The 18,166-nt window shown below is 41.7% G+C and overlaps 1 protein-coding gene across 1 annotated transcript in view; it reads left to right on the top strand.

Moving 5' to 3' along the window:
* The window catches only part of SETX (senataxin), an 84,797-nt gene that overhangs the window by 44,712 nt on the left and 21,919 nt on the right, over positions 1-18,166 (top strand). Inside the window, 7 exon segments of the mRNA XM_013058609.2 lie at positions 645-744; positions 9,180-9,353; positions 11,563-11,795; positions 12,721-12,888; positions 13,437-13,593; positions 16,871-16,972; positions 17,168-17,283. Of these exon segments, the coding sequence (XP_012914063.1) occupies positions 645-744; positions 9,180-9,353; positions 11,563-11,795; positions 12,721-12,888; positions 13,437-13,593; positions 16,871-16,972; positions 17,168-17,283 (1,050 nt within the window).

Here is an 18,166-nt window from a genome sequence, read left to right as displayed (position 1 = left end):
ACCATACACCTGCTTCTCAGTTCCCCCCACCTCCCTAGGGGGGACAGGATGGCCAGAATGGGCTGCAGTTGGTTATTTTTCTTCCCTCAAATAGTTCTATTCTGGTAATAAGAGACTTTCTCCAAGATCAAGCCTCGTTAAGATCGAAATGTTCTGGTATATTTCAAAATGGTTTATTTCCTCCTCTTGTGCTGGAAGCATGAATGGGTTTTCTCCATTACTCGCTGTGAGGGCCAGAAGGACTCCTTAGAGGTAGAACTCAACAAAGTGTGGGGTTCCCCTTAAGATGTGTTCCCCGTAGAGTAGTTATCTCTCAGAGCTGTCCACACTGAGCCTGAACCAGCCCATCAGTTCCAGTTCAGTGTTTCCTCTCCTGGCCCTGAGCTTCGGGCTCCTGTCACTTGTGATGATGGGAAAGGTTGACTTTTTGGCTTGCTTTTTACTCATTAGGATCAAGTAGTGACTTCTAAGTTCCTTACATGCCAAACTGGAAACCAGAAGTCACAAATGAATTTTTCATATTCTGCCACTTGGGATTTTAGGTTCTGGGCTTTATTTGTTACTTGTTTGGGGAAGTTTTGCTGTTTAGAATTGGCTTTCCAGAATGTTTTTGCTCTCTTAATATGCCTTTTTACTTTGTATAGGTGGCACAGGAGTGGATCAGCTCTCCAAACAAAGAAAAATTCTATCAGTTGCATTTACGAAAATTTCCTGCTGATTATAAAAAATACTGGGAGTTTGTGGGTAAGTTCTTTCTTCTGTAATTTAAAATACATAATAATTGGAGATTTCTGTTGAGGAAACCTTATCGTCATTTGAATTTCCTGGGACATAGATTTCCTAAGCTGAATTTGTAACCTCTTAAAAGGAATGTTTTAAGCCTTAATTAGAGGGTTGCCTGGGTGGCTCAGTCATTAAGTGGCTGCCTTTGCCTCAGGTCATGATCCCAGGGTCCTGGGATTGAGGCCCACATTGGACTCCCTGCTCAGCGGGGAGCCTGCTTCTCCATCTCTCACTCCCCCTGCCTGTGTTCCCTCTCTCACTGTCTCTTTCTGTCAAATGAATAAATAAAATCTTCAAGGAAAAAAGAAGTCATAATTAGAATAATTACTGGGACAGTTATGAATGTAAAATTCATGGTTTTAACCATTCTGTAGAGTATCACAGGCCAGAGTGGAAGCTGGACATGGAAGATATGGTGAGTGAAGGGAGCTTGACAAGATTGGTTGGGGGAGGGCGTCCCCAAATAATAGTGTTGATAGATTCTGAGTAAATCTTTCTATTTGCTCATTTCATCATTGGTCTGAAACACATATCACACTTAGGCATTAGTTATTAATCAACCATTCAGAACTCTTTAAAACAAGAAGTACAAATCCTCTTTTGCCTCGCCCTCTTACCCCCAATCCATCCTGCGCCATAGAGGCAGTGAAGATAAAAAGGACGTGTGTGTATATTTTGGAGGAAAGGTATTAATATGTTCATTGTAGGACACTGAAATAATATTAGCAGAAAAATAAGTATCACCAATTCCAATCATTCCAAGATAGTCCTATGAAAATAGTAGTGTCTATCTTACTGTGAGACTGTCTACTCACCAGTGTGAGTTGTGCATATGTGAATGTAGTAGGGTCATTTTACCTATACGTTAATGACATTTTTCATTCATTCAGCAAATGTTTATTATCTTTATAGTACCATAGGATATAATTTTAGATGCTAGGTATATAGCTGTGAAGAAAACATAAGATTCCTGCCTTCATGAAACTTAAATTTTACTTAATTTTATTTAATATATTGTGTCTTTTCAGAGTTCCTACGTAACAGTATATTTAATATTTGTGGTTATTCCATTGTAAGTATATTCTACAAATCACTTAACCAGTGGTGTCTAGTTAGACATGTACATTGCTTATAGTTTTCCCTGTTGTGAACACTAGGTCAGACAGCGCGCATATTTTACGACTTGTTCCCTATTGGCTCTGCCTACCAAAAGGAACATCAGTTTCACTTCTAACAGGAAGATGTAAGATGTAAGAATGTACATCTCCCTCATTTGCTAGCTTCAACTTTGTTTTCCAGTTTTATGAATGTAAAGTATATCTCATCTGAGGTTATAATTTTGTTCCCAAATCTTTTTTGATCATGAGTATTCTTAGTGAGGAGAATGTGCCCTTCTTCCTCCTCCTCCCCCCCCCCTTTTTTTTTTAAGATTTTATTTATTTGGAGAGAGAGTGCAGGAGTGAGGGGAAGGGCAGGAGGAGCAGAAGAGGGACAGAAGCAGACTCCCTTCTCTGCAGGGCTCCATCCCATGACCCTGAGATCAGGACCTAAGCCGAAATCCAAAGTTGATCACTCAACCTACTGAACCACCCAGGCGCCCCCCACACACCTTTTTTTTTGTTAGGAATGTTGTTTTCCTCTTAATGTATGTGCGTTGTAAATTGCTTTTTGTAGTTTGTTACTGATTTTGAGGCACAGTTTCTACACATGTTCAAAACTGTACTAATTTCTTTATGGTTCTGACTTCGGGTTTTTATTGTTTATTTTGTTTTTTGTTGTTTTTTAAGATTTTTAAAATTTATTTTTGTGAGAGAGAAAGAGTGTTCCTGAGCATTGGGTGGGGGTGGTGATGGGGCAGAGGGAGAAACAGACTCCCTGCTGAGCAGGGAGCTCTATGTGGGGCTCAGTCCCAGCACCCTGGGATCCTGACTGGAACCAGAGGCAGATGCTCAACCCACCGAGCCACCCAGGCCTGAGTCTGGTATTTCTCGTAGTAGTTTTGTATTTCTTTTAAATATTTAAATCACAAATTTATCTGGCATTATCTTGATCATAGTATCTATTCTTTAACTTCTTTCATTTAACCTGTGTGTAAACTTGATCAGTTTTGTGTGGCATCACAACGTTCAGTGATTCACTAGGACAACTCACAGGAATTAACATATATTCATGCTCATGGTTGTGACTGTTATGGTAAGAGGCTGCAAAGCAGAATCAGCAAGGCGGGAAGCACATTTGGGTGAAGGACAGACGACACCGGGAGCAAGGCTGAGAGTCCTCTCCCAGTAGAGTCGCATGCAGTGTACTTTACTTCCTAGTACTGAGCTGCACAGTGCATGGCTTGCAGAATGTTCCCTACTAGGGAAACTTGTTGGAGATTCAGTGCCCAAAACACCTTCTGCCAGCCTAAATTCCTGACTTCAGAAGGATAGCAGGCGTTTGGCACAGACCATATTCTTTTTGCAAACACTTGAGGCACAGCGAGCCATTCTCATTAGCAAATGATAATCCCAGGATCGAGGATCCCACATGCCAAGGGCCACCCTTGTAAGCAGACCTTTCTAAGGACAGCAGCCTTGCATGTGCTATGTTAAGTCCGTGACACAGCATTTCATGAGCAGTGCCACTGTGATGTTCCTGTCTCAGTGTTGGTGTGAGGGCATTTTGTTGAGTCCTGGGGTGGATTGTGGAGTCTCTGGGTATGTGTGTGTTCAGGCTGACTAGGTCACGCCTGGCCTGTTGAGCATCATGCCCCACCGACAGTGTGCGAGAAGTCATGTGGTTCCAGGTTTCCACCAGCATGTTTGTATTGACTGCCGTGTTAGTTTTACCCATTGTGCCAGGTTTGTATTGTGGCCTTTTGTGGTTTTATTTTGTCCTACCCTTGTTTCCAGTGAGGGTGAGCACCTTTTTATGATTTAGTAGATGGTTCAGTAATCTCTTTCGGGAAGTGCCTGTTAAAAGTTATTGTTAATTTTCTGTTACCTCTTTCTTACTGATTTGTAGGAGTTCCTTATATGATCTGGATACACGCCATTCTCTCAGTTTGGCTTGCATTTTGACTCTCACTGATGTCTTTAAAAGTTTTATTCCTATTAAGAATTTTATTATTTATGTAAGTCATCTGTACACCCAATGTGGGGCTCAAACTCATGACCCTAAGATCAAGAGTTGCATGCTCCCCCGAACAAGCCAGCCAGGCAGTTCTAGAATTTATTTTTTATTATTTTTTAAAAGAATTTTATTTATTTATTTGACAGAAAGAGATCACAAGTAGGCAGAGCAGCAGGCAGAGGGGAGGGAGAAGCAGGCTCCCCGCTGAGCAGAGAGCCCAATGTGGGGCTCGATCCCAGGACCCTGAGATCATGACCTGAGCCAAAGGCAGAGGCTTAACCCACTGAGCCACCCAGATGCCCCTAGAATTTATTTTTAACACAGCAAATGCATCTTTCTTTCTTTCTTTCTTTTTTAAACTCACAACCCTGAAATCAAGACCTGAGCTTAGTCGTTGGTCACTCAGTGGACTGAGTGAGCCACCCAGGTGCCCCTCTCTGTTTTTTTTTTTTTTAATGGTTAGTGTTCTGTACCTCATTTAAGAAACCTTTCCCTGCTGCAGATCATAAATGTGTTATCTTAACATCTAGAACAGGTGTCAGCAAACTCCAGCTTGCAGATCTACCCCATATCCTGTTTTTGTACTGCCCTAGAGTAAGGTTTTTATGTTTTTAAAGATAAATTTTTTAAAGATTTTATTTATTTATTTGAGAAAGAGAGGATGCATGAGCCAGGGAGGGGCAGAGGGAAAGAGAGATGCAGACTCCCTGTCAAGCAGGGAATACGATGCAGGACTTGATCCCAGGACCCTGGGATGCTTTAACTGACTGAGCCACCCAAGGTGCCCCAAAGAACTTTGAAAAGAAGATGATGAATATGCTGCAGACTCTGTATGTGGCTTGCAAAGAAGTTGTTTGGCTCTTCACAGAAAAAGTTTTCAGCTCCTTTTCTAGAGAGTTCATTGTTTTGTCGACCTGGAATTTATTTTTACGTATGAATGGGATGTGTAGGGGTCATGTCTCATTTTTTTTTCAAATGGAGTTGTGGTTTTCCCAATATTATTTATTGAAAAAACCATCCTCTTCATGCTCTGCAGTGCCATATTTGCCATAAATCTAGTGTCCATTTTACTCATGGATTTCTTTTCTGGACCCTGTTCTTTGGATCATTTGCCTACCCTTGTGCCCACATCACATTGCCCAGTTACTTAGTCCAGCTTTATAATGCGTTTTAATACCAACTGAATAGTTTCTTCTACCTGGTTTTGCCTTAAGAGTGCCTTAGCACTTTTTGTCCGAGTTCCCATATAAATTTTAGAGGAAAAAATGGGGAAATTGGGCAAGAATTGACATCTCTTTTTTTGAGAATTGACATCTTTCTAATAATTTTCTAATTTGTGAATAAGAATTATATCCAGTTATCTTGGTTTATTTTCAGTCATGTTTTAGAGTCTCTTATGGAGAGGTTTTGCATATCTTCTTTGGTTTGATTTTTGTGGGGCTGGGGCATCATTTGTAATTCAATGAGTATCTCTAAAAGGTACAGACCTCTAAGATTTTATAATAAGATAAAATTTTACTGCTAAAGTATTAAGTTATCCCTTAATGTCAGATAGTTAGTCAGCGTTCAAATTTCCAATTTCATTATAAGTAACAATTTTTTTCAGCCAATTTGAAATAAGGTCCAAGTTAGGTCCACACATTAACACTAGTTGATGTCTTTTGAACTGTAATTTTCTCATTCTGCTTTTTTTTCCCCCCTTTGTAATTTGTTTGTTGAAGAAGCTGAATTGTTGATCTTTTAGAATTACTGCCTGTACTTGTTGATTGTGCCCCCTGGTGTTGGGTGTTGTGTTTTTCTCTCTTTTGCATTTCTTAGAAATTGATAGTTGTATCTAGAGATATGGTCTGATTCAAGTTTGATTTATAATTTTTGACAAAACTGTCTCATAGATGGTGGTAAATATTCCTTTATTAGGAGGTGAGTGATCTTTAATTTCTCTTTTAGCAATATTTGTAGCTGTGGATGCTTAATACCTAAATTAGCTTATTAAAGGTACAAAATGGTGACATTTTTATTTGATAATTTCTTCATTTATAGTTGGAATAATTCCATAAGGACATTTCTGTATATTATTTGGTTATTCTGTATTATGCTTTATAAAGAAAGGTAGAAAAGTACTTGACTCTTGACCAGTTTTTAAAAAGTGAATTAACCTGAGTTAATTCACTGCAAGCACTGGTGTTGACCAGTTAATTAATTAATTTCATAAATTCATGGACTTAAATATACTTGTGTTTCTATCCAGTATAATGTAAGCCCTTTAGATAGGACCCTTACAAGTCTTTGAGAGCTGACTTGCTATCTGATATGACCAATATCATCTGTATTCTTTTATCCCGTATCTGAAATTGCAGTTTTCTAAGTATTCTGAGAATCCTGTAGAAGAAAACGGTATTTCAAGAATAATATGATTGATAGAATAATACACTGTATGTATGAACAAGTAATACATGTAAACATAAGAATACAGAAAGGTTGAAAAAATAAAAGTCTGGAGAAGGGCACTCACACAAACCCTATCAACAGAGGATGTGTTTAGGGGTGCCTGGGTGGCTCAATTGGTTGGGCATCCTGCTCTTGAGCTCGGCTCAGGTAGTGACGTCAGGGTCACAGGGTCAGCCCCACGTCTGGCTCTGTGCTCAGCAGGTAGTCACCCATACATATGTGCACACACTTTCTCTCTCTCTCTCTCTCTCAAATAAAATCTTTTAAAAAAGGATGTTTAGCTTTGTTAATATCAGACTAAATAGATTGTAAGACAAGAAAAACCTTACATACAAAGGGAATTTTGCACGAGTTTAGTTCAGCAGAAGAGATGACAATTCTCAATGTCTACATACCTAACAGAATATATAAAGAAAAAAACTAAGTGGCGCCTTGATAGCTCAGTCAGTTAAGCGCCTGCCTTGGACTCAGGTCATGGGATTGAGTTCGTGTCGGGCTCCGGAGCATGCATCTCCCTCTCCCTCTGCTGTTTCCCTGCTCATGCTCTCTGGTGATCTCTCTCTCTCTCTCTCTCTATCAAATAAATAAAATCTTTAAAAAAAAAAAACTAGAGAACTAGATATACTAGAACTAGATAGAATTAGATAGAACTAGAGTATACTTTTTACAACATATATGAGACTTTGAACTTTTAAATAACCACAGGTGAATTGTTGAAAGCATACCATAAAATGAAACACAATAGAAGTGAACCTAATTGTATATTACATGTATTACCTTTTGTTTTGGTTGAATACTTCTACTTTTTTTCTCATTTCGAAATTTTACTTTTTCTTCTTGTTTGGAAATTGTATCTCAATTTACACATTTTTTGCTGTTTTAAAACAGTAAGGTTAAAACTTAAAACATGCACCCTTGAGTTATCAAAATCTATAGTTTTTTTTTTTTAAGATGTTTATTTATTTATTTGACAGACAGCGATCACAAGTGGGCGCCCCAAATCTATAGTTTTAGTCGCTCTTTTTTGAGTGTCTCCGTAGGTGAGGCAAACCTTTTAAACTGTGTGAGATAGGGGCACCTGGGTGGCTCAGTGGGTTAAAGCCTCTGCCTTTGGCTCAGGTCATGATCCCAGGGTGCTGGGATCAAGCCCCGCATCGTGCTCTCTGCTCCGAGCCTGCTTCCCCCTGTTTCTCTGCCTGCCTCTCTGCCTACTTGTGATCTCTGTCTGTCCGATAAATTAAAAAAAATAATAAAATAATAAAATAATAAACTGTGTGAGATATAATCTATAGCTGCCAGGACAGTCCTTGGTTGTTGATGAATCCTACCAGTTGGTGTGTTCTTCTTTCCATGTGCCTTGCTTATCACTGGAGAGTGTTGGTCATTTGGAAAGTTATTTATAAAACTAATTTGAGGCCTGGGATGATTCTGTCTTCCTCCAAAGAGGATTTTCCTTTGTTTCTGCCAGACTTCTCAGGGTACCTTTGATGTGGGATCATCTAGATCTGGTTTAAGGCATTGGGCTTTTCTAAAGTGCCCGGCTGTTTGGAAGCTGGGCTCTTGCCCATGTCAAGGCACGTTTGCTGCTTCCTCATGCTGGGGCATAGTCCTGAGGCCTCCTTCATAGTCCCAGTGTGAAGCATATAGAGGTGCCTGGGTCCCCACTCCCACTCTATACAGGCCCTGGACTCCAGTTTTTGTCTTATACCATCCCAGGTATGGCCTGGCCTCTTGGCTATCATTCCAAGAACAGTTCACATGTCTCTAGGGGGAAATGACAGGGCTGCCTCCACTGGATTTCCACATTCCTCTGGATCTCAACGTAGTAGTTCTTCACTGTTGTAATTGCTCTCTGATATCGTCACATAGATCTTTCTTGCCTGCCAATTTTTATTTATTGTTTTAAAAAGATTCTATTTATTTTGAGAGAGAGGGTGCATGCATAAGCAGGGGGAGGGGCAGAGGGAGAGGGAGAAGCAGACTCCGCATTAAGCAGGGAGCCTGATGCGGTGCTCCATCCCAGGACCCTTGAGGTCATCACCTGAGTCGGAGCCACCTAGGCACTCCATACCTGCTACATTTTAAAATCTTGTCTGGAGTTACTGGTTCTGTCTGCCTAAACCCAGTGCCTCATATTTTAGTTCACTATACGGTTACTGGATCTGGTGGTTGGTGCTCAGCTTTTTTGTTGTAATACTCGCTGTTTTCCCAGCCCCCATGGTTGACAACTAGCCTCTCCCCCTTGTTTGAAATGCCCCAAGTAGGCTCAGATTTCTTATATGTCTTTGGATCTGTTTTGGGGTATTTTTCTGGGATTTTGAAAGTAAGGAACAAAAAAGAATTTCTTGGTTAAAAACTAAAACTTTAAGGAAAGGAAATTTACTAGCTACTTTTGAATATTATGATTTTATTTTGGCTTTTTAGCCATTTTTTGGTAACAATTTTATTTATTTATTTATTTATTTATTTGAGAGAGAGAGAGATCACAAGTAAGCAGAGAGGCAGGCAGAGAAAGAGGGTTAGGGCAGGGCAGAGAGCCAGACTGGAGGCTCGATCTCGGGACCGTGAGATCATGACCTGAGCTGAAGGCAAAAGGCTTCACCCACTGAGTCACCCAAGTGTCCCCTTTTTAGCCGTTGTTAAGAAGCATTTTATAATACTGTGTAATCTGTATTTGAGAATGTTGACTGACTCAGAGTATTACTTTGAAGTAGATTACAACATCTTGTGCTGTATACTTGGTTGAACTTAGTACAAGGGTTTAATATCCTTTAAGTTAATCGCATTTAAAATAATTCTGTTAGAGTCAATGCCAACTTCTTATCGTTTCATAGTTCATCTTGAGGAATGTGAACTCGCTAAACAACTTCATCCAAAGGAAAATGATTTGGTGTTTTTGATTCCCGAAAGACAAAACGGAGAGAATAAAGATACAGAGAGAGATCACATGGAAGATCTCCGTGATTACCACTGCGCGTATGTTCATAAGTTTCGCCGCACTTCTGTCAGTAAGTACACGATGAGACTGTGAAGAGGAATCTGTGAGATATAAGCTCATCTTTTAATTCCCTCGGAGCTGTGCTTTACCAGCCACATACTTGTTATGCGTATTCGAGACATGTATTTGCCAGATTACTTGCCTTCCAGAGTCCTTGTTTAGTTTTTCTAGACTTACCTGGGAAAGGCCCAGTACTTACTGGGCTAGACTTATGATTTAAAAGCTTTCTTTTGTAATGTCCTCTCGTTCTGACACATTCCTTCATCTGTCGTTGGGTTTGTTATTAAACAATAGTTTGCAAACCAGCTATTTTTGTATATTAAATCACAACCTTGGTGTCGTGGCTAAGTATCAGTGAGAAGACCAAACACGTAAGTCACTGCAAGGCAACTTGAAGAGTTTGCTGTTTCCATTGCTCCCATCCCTGGTGCTGTAGGGACCGTTCTCCAGGGAGTAGCATCACAGAAGTAAGGTCAGCACCTGCTGTGTGCCCAGCCACATGCCCTGTCCGTCTTGTGCTCTCTTCTCGTCTTCCTCAAAGCCTTGCAAAGCAGTAGGAGTTGTGTGTTCTCTGCTCATCAGGATAGGAAGGCTCAAGGCTTCAGTGCTCACCCAGGCGCACGCTCAGTAACGTGTGGTCAGCCCGGAAATGAAACCTGCGTTTGTTTAACCGCAGCGTCGCCCACATTCTTCTTTGTAGGCCAAGTGGCCTTTTTTTAACACTACCGCTTCCTTAGTCTCAATTATGTCACGAGAACATGAGTTCATTATTCCTTCGCCTTTTTGCAAGTAGTCTTAAAAACGAAACTCCTTGGGGTTCAGCGTCGTGCCGCACTGTAGCTGGCGGGCCGCACTTCAGCTGGTGGGCCGCACTTCGAGTGTGTTCCAGCTCAGTGCTTCTGTAGATTGTGTTTGGGCGAGTAGCCGGAAGGGTGCATACATAGCTCAGTAAGGGCTTTTGACTCTTGCAAATGACGACATGCACCAGATTTCTGTTTCTGAGTATTCTCCTTCTAGCTCCTCAAGCACCCAACTGTCTGACCTCGCCATTTGCAAATCTGTCAGACAAAAAAAACAAAGGAAGCACTTGACTGTCTGCCTGACGTCTACTATTCTTTCTGTTTTTCCCACGTCAGCACGTGGGGCCTGCGTTTTTCTAGTTGCTCAGACCCAAACCCCTAGGCATCCTTGATGCTTTCTTTGTCTCACACCCTACGTGTAATTCATCAGGAAATCATGCTGACTCTTCGCGAAGTATCCAGGATCCAAGCTGTGTGTCTGCTCCTGCCTCCTGGTCCGCACAGCCGTCCACTGCACTGCCTCCTGGTGGTTTGTTGGCTTCTGTGCTTTTCCCCTTGCAATTCCATCTTCCCCCACAGTGAGAGTGATTCTGCTAATGGGTGACTTCAAGCGTGTCCCTCCCCGGTACAGCGCTGCCCTGGGGTTTTCTACCTGACTCGAGGTAATATTCGGTCAGTATCGTGGTCTGCAGAGCCCTGTAAGATGGAGACCCTGTCCTCTTCTCTGACTCCCGCCGCACTCCTCTCCCTGCTCCCCCCACGCCCTGTGCACGGCTACTCCAGTCACACCCTTGCTTCATGGCCTTTGCCAGTAAATACCCTCTCCCCCGACAAGGGCGTGGTTTTCTCAGTTATTTCAAGTTTCTGCTCAGGCGCAGTCTTATCTGGAAGACCTTCCCTGACTTGTCCATGATGGTAACACATCCTCATCACGTTGTCATCCCCTTTCTCTGCTTTTCTTTCTTTCTCTTTTTTTTTCTTTTTCTTTCATTTTTTCTTTTTTGAAGATTTTATTTATTTGACAGAGCGAGAGAGCATAAGAAGTAGGCAGAGAGGCAGGCAGAGGGGGAGGGGGAAGCAAGGAGACGGATGCGGGGCTCGATCCCAGGACCCTGAGATCGTGACCTGAGCTGAAGGCAGCGGCTTAACCCACTGAGCCACCCAGGCGCCCCGTTTTCTCTTCTTTCTTCACACTGCTCCTCACCGCTGACGTTTTTGCTTGGTTATCTGCTTCCCTCTTCTAGGAAAGAATTACCTGGTTCTTAGGAACCATTCAGTAAGCATTTGAATGAATTACTTGAACAATATGTCATACAAAAGACATGAATTATAAAATACATAATTCTGAATAACCTTATTTTAGCTGGACAGTATTATTCATTGGTAACTGAAATTGCTTTTTCTCCTTCTTGATAATAGTGCGCAACGGGAAGTCTGAGTGTTCCCTTTCCATCCAGACTCAAGATAATTTGCCAGTCAATTTAAATGAGCTCGTGAAATGCATTGTGATCAGTTCTCTGGTAACTACACAAAGGAAGTTGAAAGCCATGTCTTTGTTGAGTGGACGGAACCAACTGGCCAGAGCTGTTCTGAATCCAAACCCTATGGACTTCTGTACGAAAGATTTACTAACTACAACATCTGAGAGAATTGTGAGTCATGGCTAAACGAGAATGAAAAGTCTGAAAATTCTGTGTCAGAACATGACAGCCTCGTGTGTGTTTCTTCATCACACATTCCCGTGCGTGCTGGACAAGCCGCGTCCCTGTGCGCGCACAGCAACAGCATGTGGCGCTGCATTTTCTTTGGTGTGGCATAGTCTATGTTTCGTTACTCAGCTTACCTCAGGAAAAAGGCATAGTGCAATAAAGAATTGAAAGTATGGTTAGAGAGGAGCCCTAAAATGTGAAATGAGCATCCTACGTAAATGCTTGTTAGGTGGTGACAATTCAGAAGTAGCAGTGGGTTAATTTTGAGTTACTTTTGCAATTAAAAGAGCGATGGAGAATTGACGGGTGAAGTTGCCATTTCACTTGGGCCCATGTTCTCCCTCTCAGAGCTGTGTATGTTCGTTCCAAGGAAGCAAGAGGAAAGTGGTGGTGTTTGGACTGCGGTTGTGTGCGGGGGCTTTCCGTGCAGCATCATTCACTTTTCATCCTCCCAGGAGAGTCCCATTTAATGGATGAGGTTAGGAGTTTGGAGACCTAGCTTATGAGTGAAACTGAGATTTAAACTTAGATCTGATCCAAAATCTTGGAATGGTTTTTTACTGTCTAAGTAAAGAATAAATAGAAGAAATGTACAGATCAGTTTATTGTGACTCTCTTTGTAAGATTCACAAATAAAAATGCAGTTGTAGTAGTTGTAGATGGGCTGACACCTACAGACACTCACAAATAACTTTCTCTATAGTAGTGAAATTGGTTCTATCAGTTAAAGATCATTTGGGGTCTTGCCTGATCATAACCAAAGCTTCTGTCTGATAAAGTCTAGAAGAAATTCAAATGGAGTTTTTCTCTTCCTCCTCTCCTGGGCCACTCTAAGAGCAACTCACTCTCACTAATGTCTTTTATATAGATCACCTACTTAAGAGATTTCAACGAAGACCAGAAGAAAGCGATAGAAACTGCATATGCCATGGTCAAGCACTCCCCGTCTGTTGCCAAGATCTGTCTGATACATGGACCGCCTGGAACAGGAAAATCAAAAACTATTGTTGGCCTCCTGTACCGCCTCCTGACAGAGGTAGAGCATGTGAGGGCATCAGTGCTGTTAGCCGAGAGCATCGCTTCATGCGAATTAACTGACATGTGTAAATAACTACTACGGGTCTCTCTGCCTGCACTTCTGTGTAGCTTTTTGATACTTTGTGGAACTGTGTCCGAGAAAGAGGTAGCAGAAGGAGAGAAGATTATAAAAGATAACAAAACAGAAAATGCTGTCCTGTGTGACACTGATCTGAAGGGTTAGAATGGTGGTCTTCTGGCTTAATAATGTGTCACGTCCAATGCCAAGAAACTGGAATGTATTCCAGGGCTACATTTTGGTTGGATTGAGTATGCAGTAAAGTAAGTGGACAGTGAGGTGAGGCTCAGAGAAGCCATGATAAAATGTCCTGTTAGAGTCATCTCAGCGTCAACGTAAGCTGTAGGTGCTGTTACTTATTTTTAAGTGTTTATAAGGGGAACTCTCGAACGTACATGGAAGTAGGAGCAAACTGGAAAACTCTGTAATAGAGCTCATCAGTATCTTTTGTCTGTCTGTCTGTTTGGCGTGTGTGTGTCAAATTGTAGAACCAGAGGAAGGGCCATTCAGATGAAAACTCCAATGCCAAAATCAAACAAAACCGTGTCCTTGTGTGTGCGCCTTCCAACGCAGCTGTTGATGAGCTTATGAAAAAAATCATCCTCGAATTTAAAGAAAAATGTAAAGACAAGAAGAATCCTTTGGGTATGATACTTACATGGCTTTTCATTTGTTTTTGGTTTAGTTCTCAGTGTTTAGTGTTGGCAGCTTGGAATGCCAGAGGGCAAGCCAGTTCTGATGGTAACTTCTGCTTGGGGCCATGGCCCATATGTACTCATCAATTCGTTTAGCAGATTTTATTGAGCATTTATTCTCTGCCAAGGCCCTGTGCTAGGTACTGAGGTTTCAGCAGTGAAACCTTCCAAGAGACAGTAGTGAGGAAGTGGATCGGTGAGCATTTAGAGTATAAAGCTGGACATTCCGGAAGAGCAGGGAGATGTGGCTGTGTTCAGACAGCTTAGAGTGGCCCTTGGTTCAGTCGTGGAAGGGTTAGGGAAGGCTCCTGGGGGGAGATGATGTCTAAGATGAGACCTGGAGAAGAGCAGTTAGGGGTTAGCCATGGGAAGAATTGGTAGGGTGTGGGGAACTCTAGCAGAAGTTTCTTTCAACAGAAGGACTGGAATTGAGAGATCCTTCGTAGGGTACAGCTGGAATGTGATAAGCCCCACAAAGGCGGGGGTTTGGGCGTTGGTTTGCTGCCCTCCCCGGGGAGCTTCAGGCAGTGAGGGCGCGTGGGGACTCTGCTCTTTCCTTGGGGAGGCGCGGGAGTTCTATATTGGGTTTTGACGTCACGTGTACTTCACGTGCTAGGTCAAGAGTTTATAAAAACGCTGGCCTACCACAGGTAGACATTGGAGTGAAAATGTTGGGCCGAAGGATTTCCTGCATCTTCGGTTTTCTGGATAGTGCCAAATTCTCCAAATTCTCCTCAGAAGTGGGCATAGCAGTTCACACGCCCAGGAGCAGCTCCCACACGTCCACAGCGCTGTGGTTCGAACGTGCCTTTCCCTGCGGGCTGAGGGAAGGGGAGGGCGCAGGCATGTGCTGCCCGTGCAGCTGGGCAGGAGTCAGGCCAGGCCAGCCGGGAGTCCGGTTGGAGCTTCCATTCTGTTAGAGAAAAATTGCTGTCTTCTGGCCGTGGAAGAGAACTTGGGTCTTCTGTACCGCATTTTCTTTCCCCTACTTCCAGCTGTCCTGGGCATCCTGAGAGAAATGCCTTGGGCATCTCGCCATTAAGGAAGCTGTTGATTTGGGGGCTTTAGTGTTTACCCTCCTCAGGATAAAGAAGTTCCCTTGTCCTTGGTTTCTGTCCTGAAGGGCTGTTGAGATTTATTGCATGCATTTTTCTTGTTGCATGCATTTAAATGATCATGAAATCTTTTTCTTGAATCTGTTAATGGGGTAAATGGCAGTGTTTTTCTAATGTTAAAATATCTCGGATTCCTAGAATAAGGCCAACTTGGTCATGTATTAATTACTATTTCTTAACACGTTGCTAGATTATTAATGTTTAATTTAGTATTTTGAAATTAGTATTCATGAATAAGGCCAGCCTGTGATTTTTCTTTGTCATATCTTTGTCTAGTTTTTATAAGACTGACTTTGAAAATGGAATTGGGGGTAATTTTTTGTGTATTCTTTACAATGCTTTATATACGACCGAGATCATCTATTCCTTGAAGATTAATTTGTTTTTGCTGTTGTTTTGTTTGTTGCTCTTTGTTTATTGACAGAAGGGTAAGTCTTAATCTACTGTCTGAATATCTTAACTGTTAAAGTTCTATTGGGGTATCTGTATTTTAGTGAGTTTAGCTAATTTGTTGTTTTTCAAGAAAAATCAACACTCCTCTTAGGTTTTTCAGTATATTGGCATAAAGTTGCTCATTGTATTCTCATTTTAAAACTCTGAACTGTATTTTGATTGGGCCATCTTTGTCATTCCCTGAATTCTATATTTAGTCCCTAAATCCACCTGGGGCATGGCCCAGGGCTGGAAAGTTCTGGAAGAGAATTTAGTTTTCTCCGCTAAGCTAAGCCCAGGCATAGAGAGCTCCACTTCCCTTCTCTCCTCCCACCTCTTCCGGGCCCTTCCCTTTCCGCTGGCCTTTAGAATCCAGGCCTCCATTGTAGAGTTCCTGTGTCTTCACTGGAGTGGTAGTTTTGCCAGTGTAGACATTTGTCAAACTCTGTAGGACTAAAGATTTTTAAGTATCTGCATTTTATTGAATGTAAATGTAAAAAAAAAAAAAAAAATTCTGAGCACTAGACAGTGCCAGCCCTGACTCCTCCTGCTCCCCTGGGGAAGCCTCAGCAGCCTGTGGGCTTTCAACTCTGGTTTTGAGTTTTCTCTTTGTTTTTGGCCCCTAGGAATTTCTCTTCCATTTCTGTGAGCTTACCCTGCAGTTTAAAGGAGTCTGTTTTAATTTGTGGCGCATTTCTAGATATTTATAGGGGGTGAATGTCTAGGTAATTTCGTTTACCTTTCTGGTGGAAACACAAGTAAGTTAGCAGTTTTGAAACCTTCAAGTAAATGTTGACCAGAGAAGGTGGCTTCAAATTTAGAAGATTGAGCTGAACTAGAAACAAAAATATGTTGTGGACAGCTGTTTAGTAAGTCATTCATTCATTCAGTACACATTGATTGCACTTCTGCCAGCCACTGTCGTAGCCAGTGACCACAACAAAACCTATTCCAGGGAGGGAGATCGACAATAAACGAATAAGGACGTGGTCTGTCAGACGGGGTAAGTGCGGATGGCTGTCACTTAGCCCCGTGATGCCGTGAGAGATGTTCAGCTTAAATAACATCTCAAATATGGAGACCTAAAATAAGGGTGTGGTTAGCTGCCACATCTGTGACATTTCCACTGTTTGCAGTTATCAACTCCGCAATTTCCAGCCCCTTGTGTCCCTTAGATTCTGGAGTAGCATCACGATGTGGAATAGAGTTTTAAAAACTTTGTTGTGACTGCTCCATAGAAAAGGATTTGATAGTAAAATATGATTCTGTCAGGGAATTCAAGTATGTATTCATAAATGAAAGTCTGTATATACCTGATCTATCCTGTGGTTAAGAAATCTGTCCTATTTAACTCCCCTTCCCCAAATGTACTTTACTGTGGAATAGTATTCAGAACATAGTTTGAGAAATGTTGGTATGACTGAATCTCAACTTTGTAATGTCCTATTTATGCAACCTCTGTAGCTTTTATTAGGTGGAAATGGTAAGTACTCCCCCGTAGGGTGATTGTGAGTATCTACTGTGTATGGAGCCTCCAGTGTGGTTGCAGGTGTGGAGTTCTTGATAGTTAATGTTGGTTCCCTTCCCTGATTGTTAATATGCTTGCTGAGAAATAGATACTACATGTGGAAATTGGCAGTGTCCTTATTAATCTCTAAGTATGATTTTTTTTATCAACAGGAAACTGTGGAGATATAAATTTAGTACGTCTCGGTCCAGAAAAGTCTATTAATAATGAGGTCCTAAAATTCAGTTTGGATAGCCAAGTTAACCACAGAATGAGTAAGTACTATTAAGGCACAAACTGACATTACTTTGTTTCCTTTTATGTGATAGGTGATGTGTTGGGCATTAAAGGTATTTTGGAGAAACTCGAAATAGCCTTGCTTTGAGAACTAATTTTTCTTCTCATTGTATATGCATATGTGTATATTTATGAGAATTGTCATATCATTCTTTTTTTTTTTTTTTTTTTAGAAAAAGACTTACCTTCTCATGTTCAGGAAATGCATAGAAGAAAGGAATTTCTAGATCGTCAACTAGATGAACTTTCCCGCCAGCGTGCTTTATGCCGAGGTGGAAGGGAAATGCAGGTACCTACACGTTTCTTGATGGGTGTTTTTTAATAGCTGATAAGTATAGAAGCTAGTGATGAATATTTGATACCATTGTTTTATTGTGGAATAGCATAATTTGTGTATAAAGATGTATACAAAAGTGATATGCCTTATATTAGGGATTAAAAAGCTCTCTAGAAAGGAAAGGTAGAAATAATTTAAACTTTGCAGGCCATATGGTCTCTGTTTCAGCTACTCAGCTCTGTTGTAACATAAAAGTAGTGATAGATAATACATAAACAAATGTATGTGGCTGTGTTCCAATAAAACTTTATTTATAAAAACAGATGGTGAGCTGAATTTGGCCCACAGGCTGTAGTTTGCTCTTGTCTGGCTTGTATTAAAGCTGTAGTGAATTTATTAGATATGTTTCAGTTGCAAGTTAAACCCACGTTAGACAAAAAGGGAATTCACTCACTCATATACCTAGGAACTCTGGGAGGGATTAGCTTCAGCATGGCTGATCCAGAGGCTCAGATGCCATTTTTCCATGCCTTGATTATTCTGTGTGTCAGGCATTTCTCATCTTGCAGAAGACAAGTGCCAGCGTTTGTGGGTACCACCACCCCAGCTTAGAAAACCCATGGGAGGGGCACCTGGGTAGCTCAGTCAGCCAAGCATCTGACTCTTGATTTTGGTTTGTGGGATCGAGCCCGTGTCAGGCTCTGTGCTCACCAGGGAGTCTGCTTTCTCTCCTCCTCCCTCTGCCTCCCCACTGCCCTGATGCCCACACTGTTAATCTCTCTCTTTCTCTCTCAAATCTTAAGAAAGAAGGAAGGAAAGAAAACCCATAGGAAGAGAAGGGGCTGCTTTCCCCACCACCCATGTCAGTTACACGGCGGGTGTCTGATTAGTCCCT

Source organism: Mustela putorius, unplaced genomic scaffold (genome assembly GCF_011764305.1).
Source record: "Mustela putorius furo isolate JIRA1106 unplaced genomic scaffold, ASM1176430v1.1 tig00000596_pilon_pilon_pilon, whole genome shotgun sequence".
Classification (NCBI taxonomy): domain Eukaryota; kingdom Metazoa; phylum Chordata; class Mammalia; order Carnivora; family Mustelidae; genus Mustela; species Mustela putorius.
The sequence above is the reverse complement of the archived record's forward strand: the minus strand, read 5'-3'. Positions and strand labels throughout refer to the sequence as shown.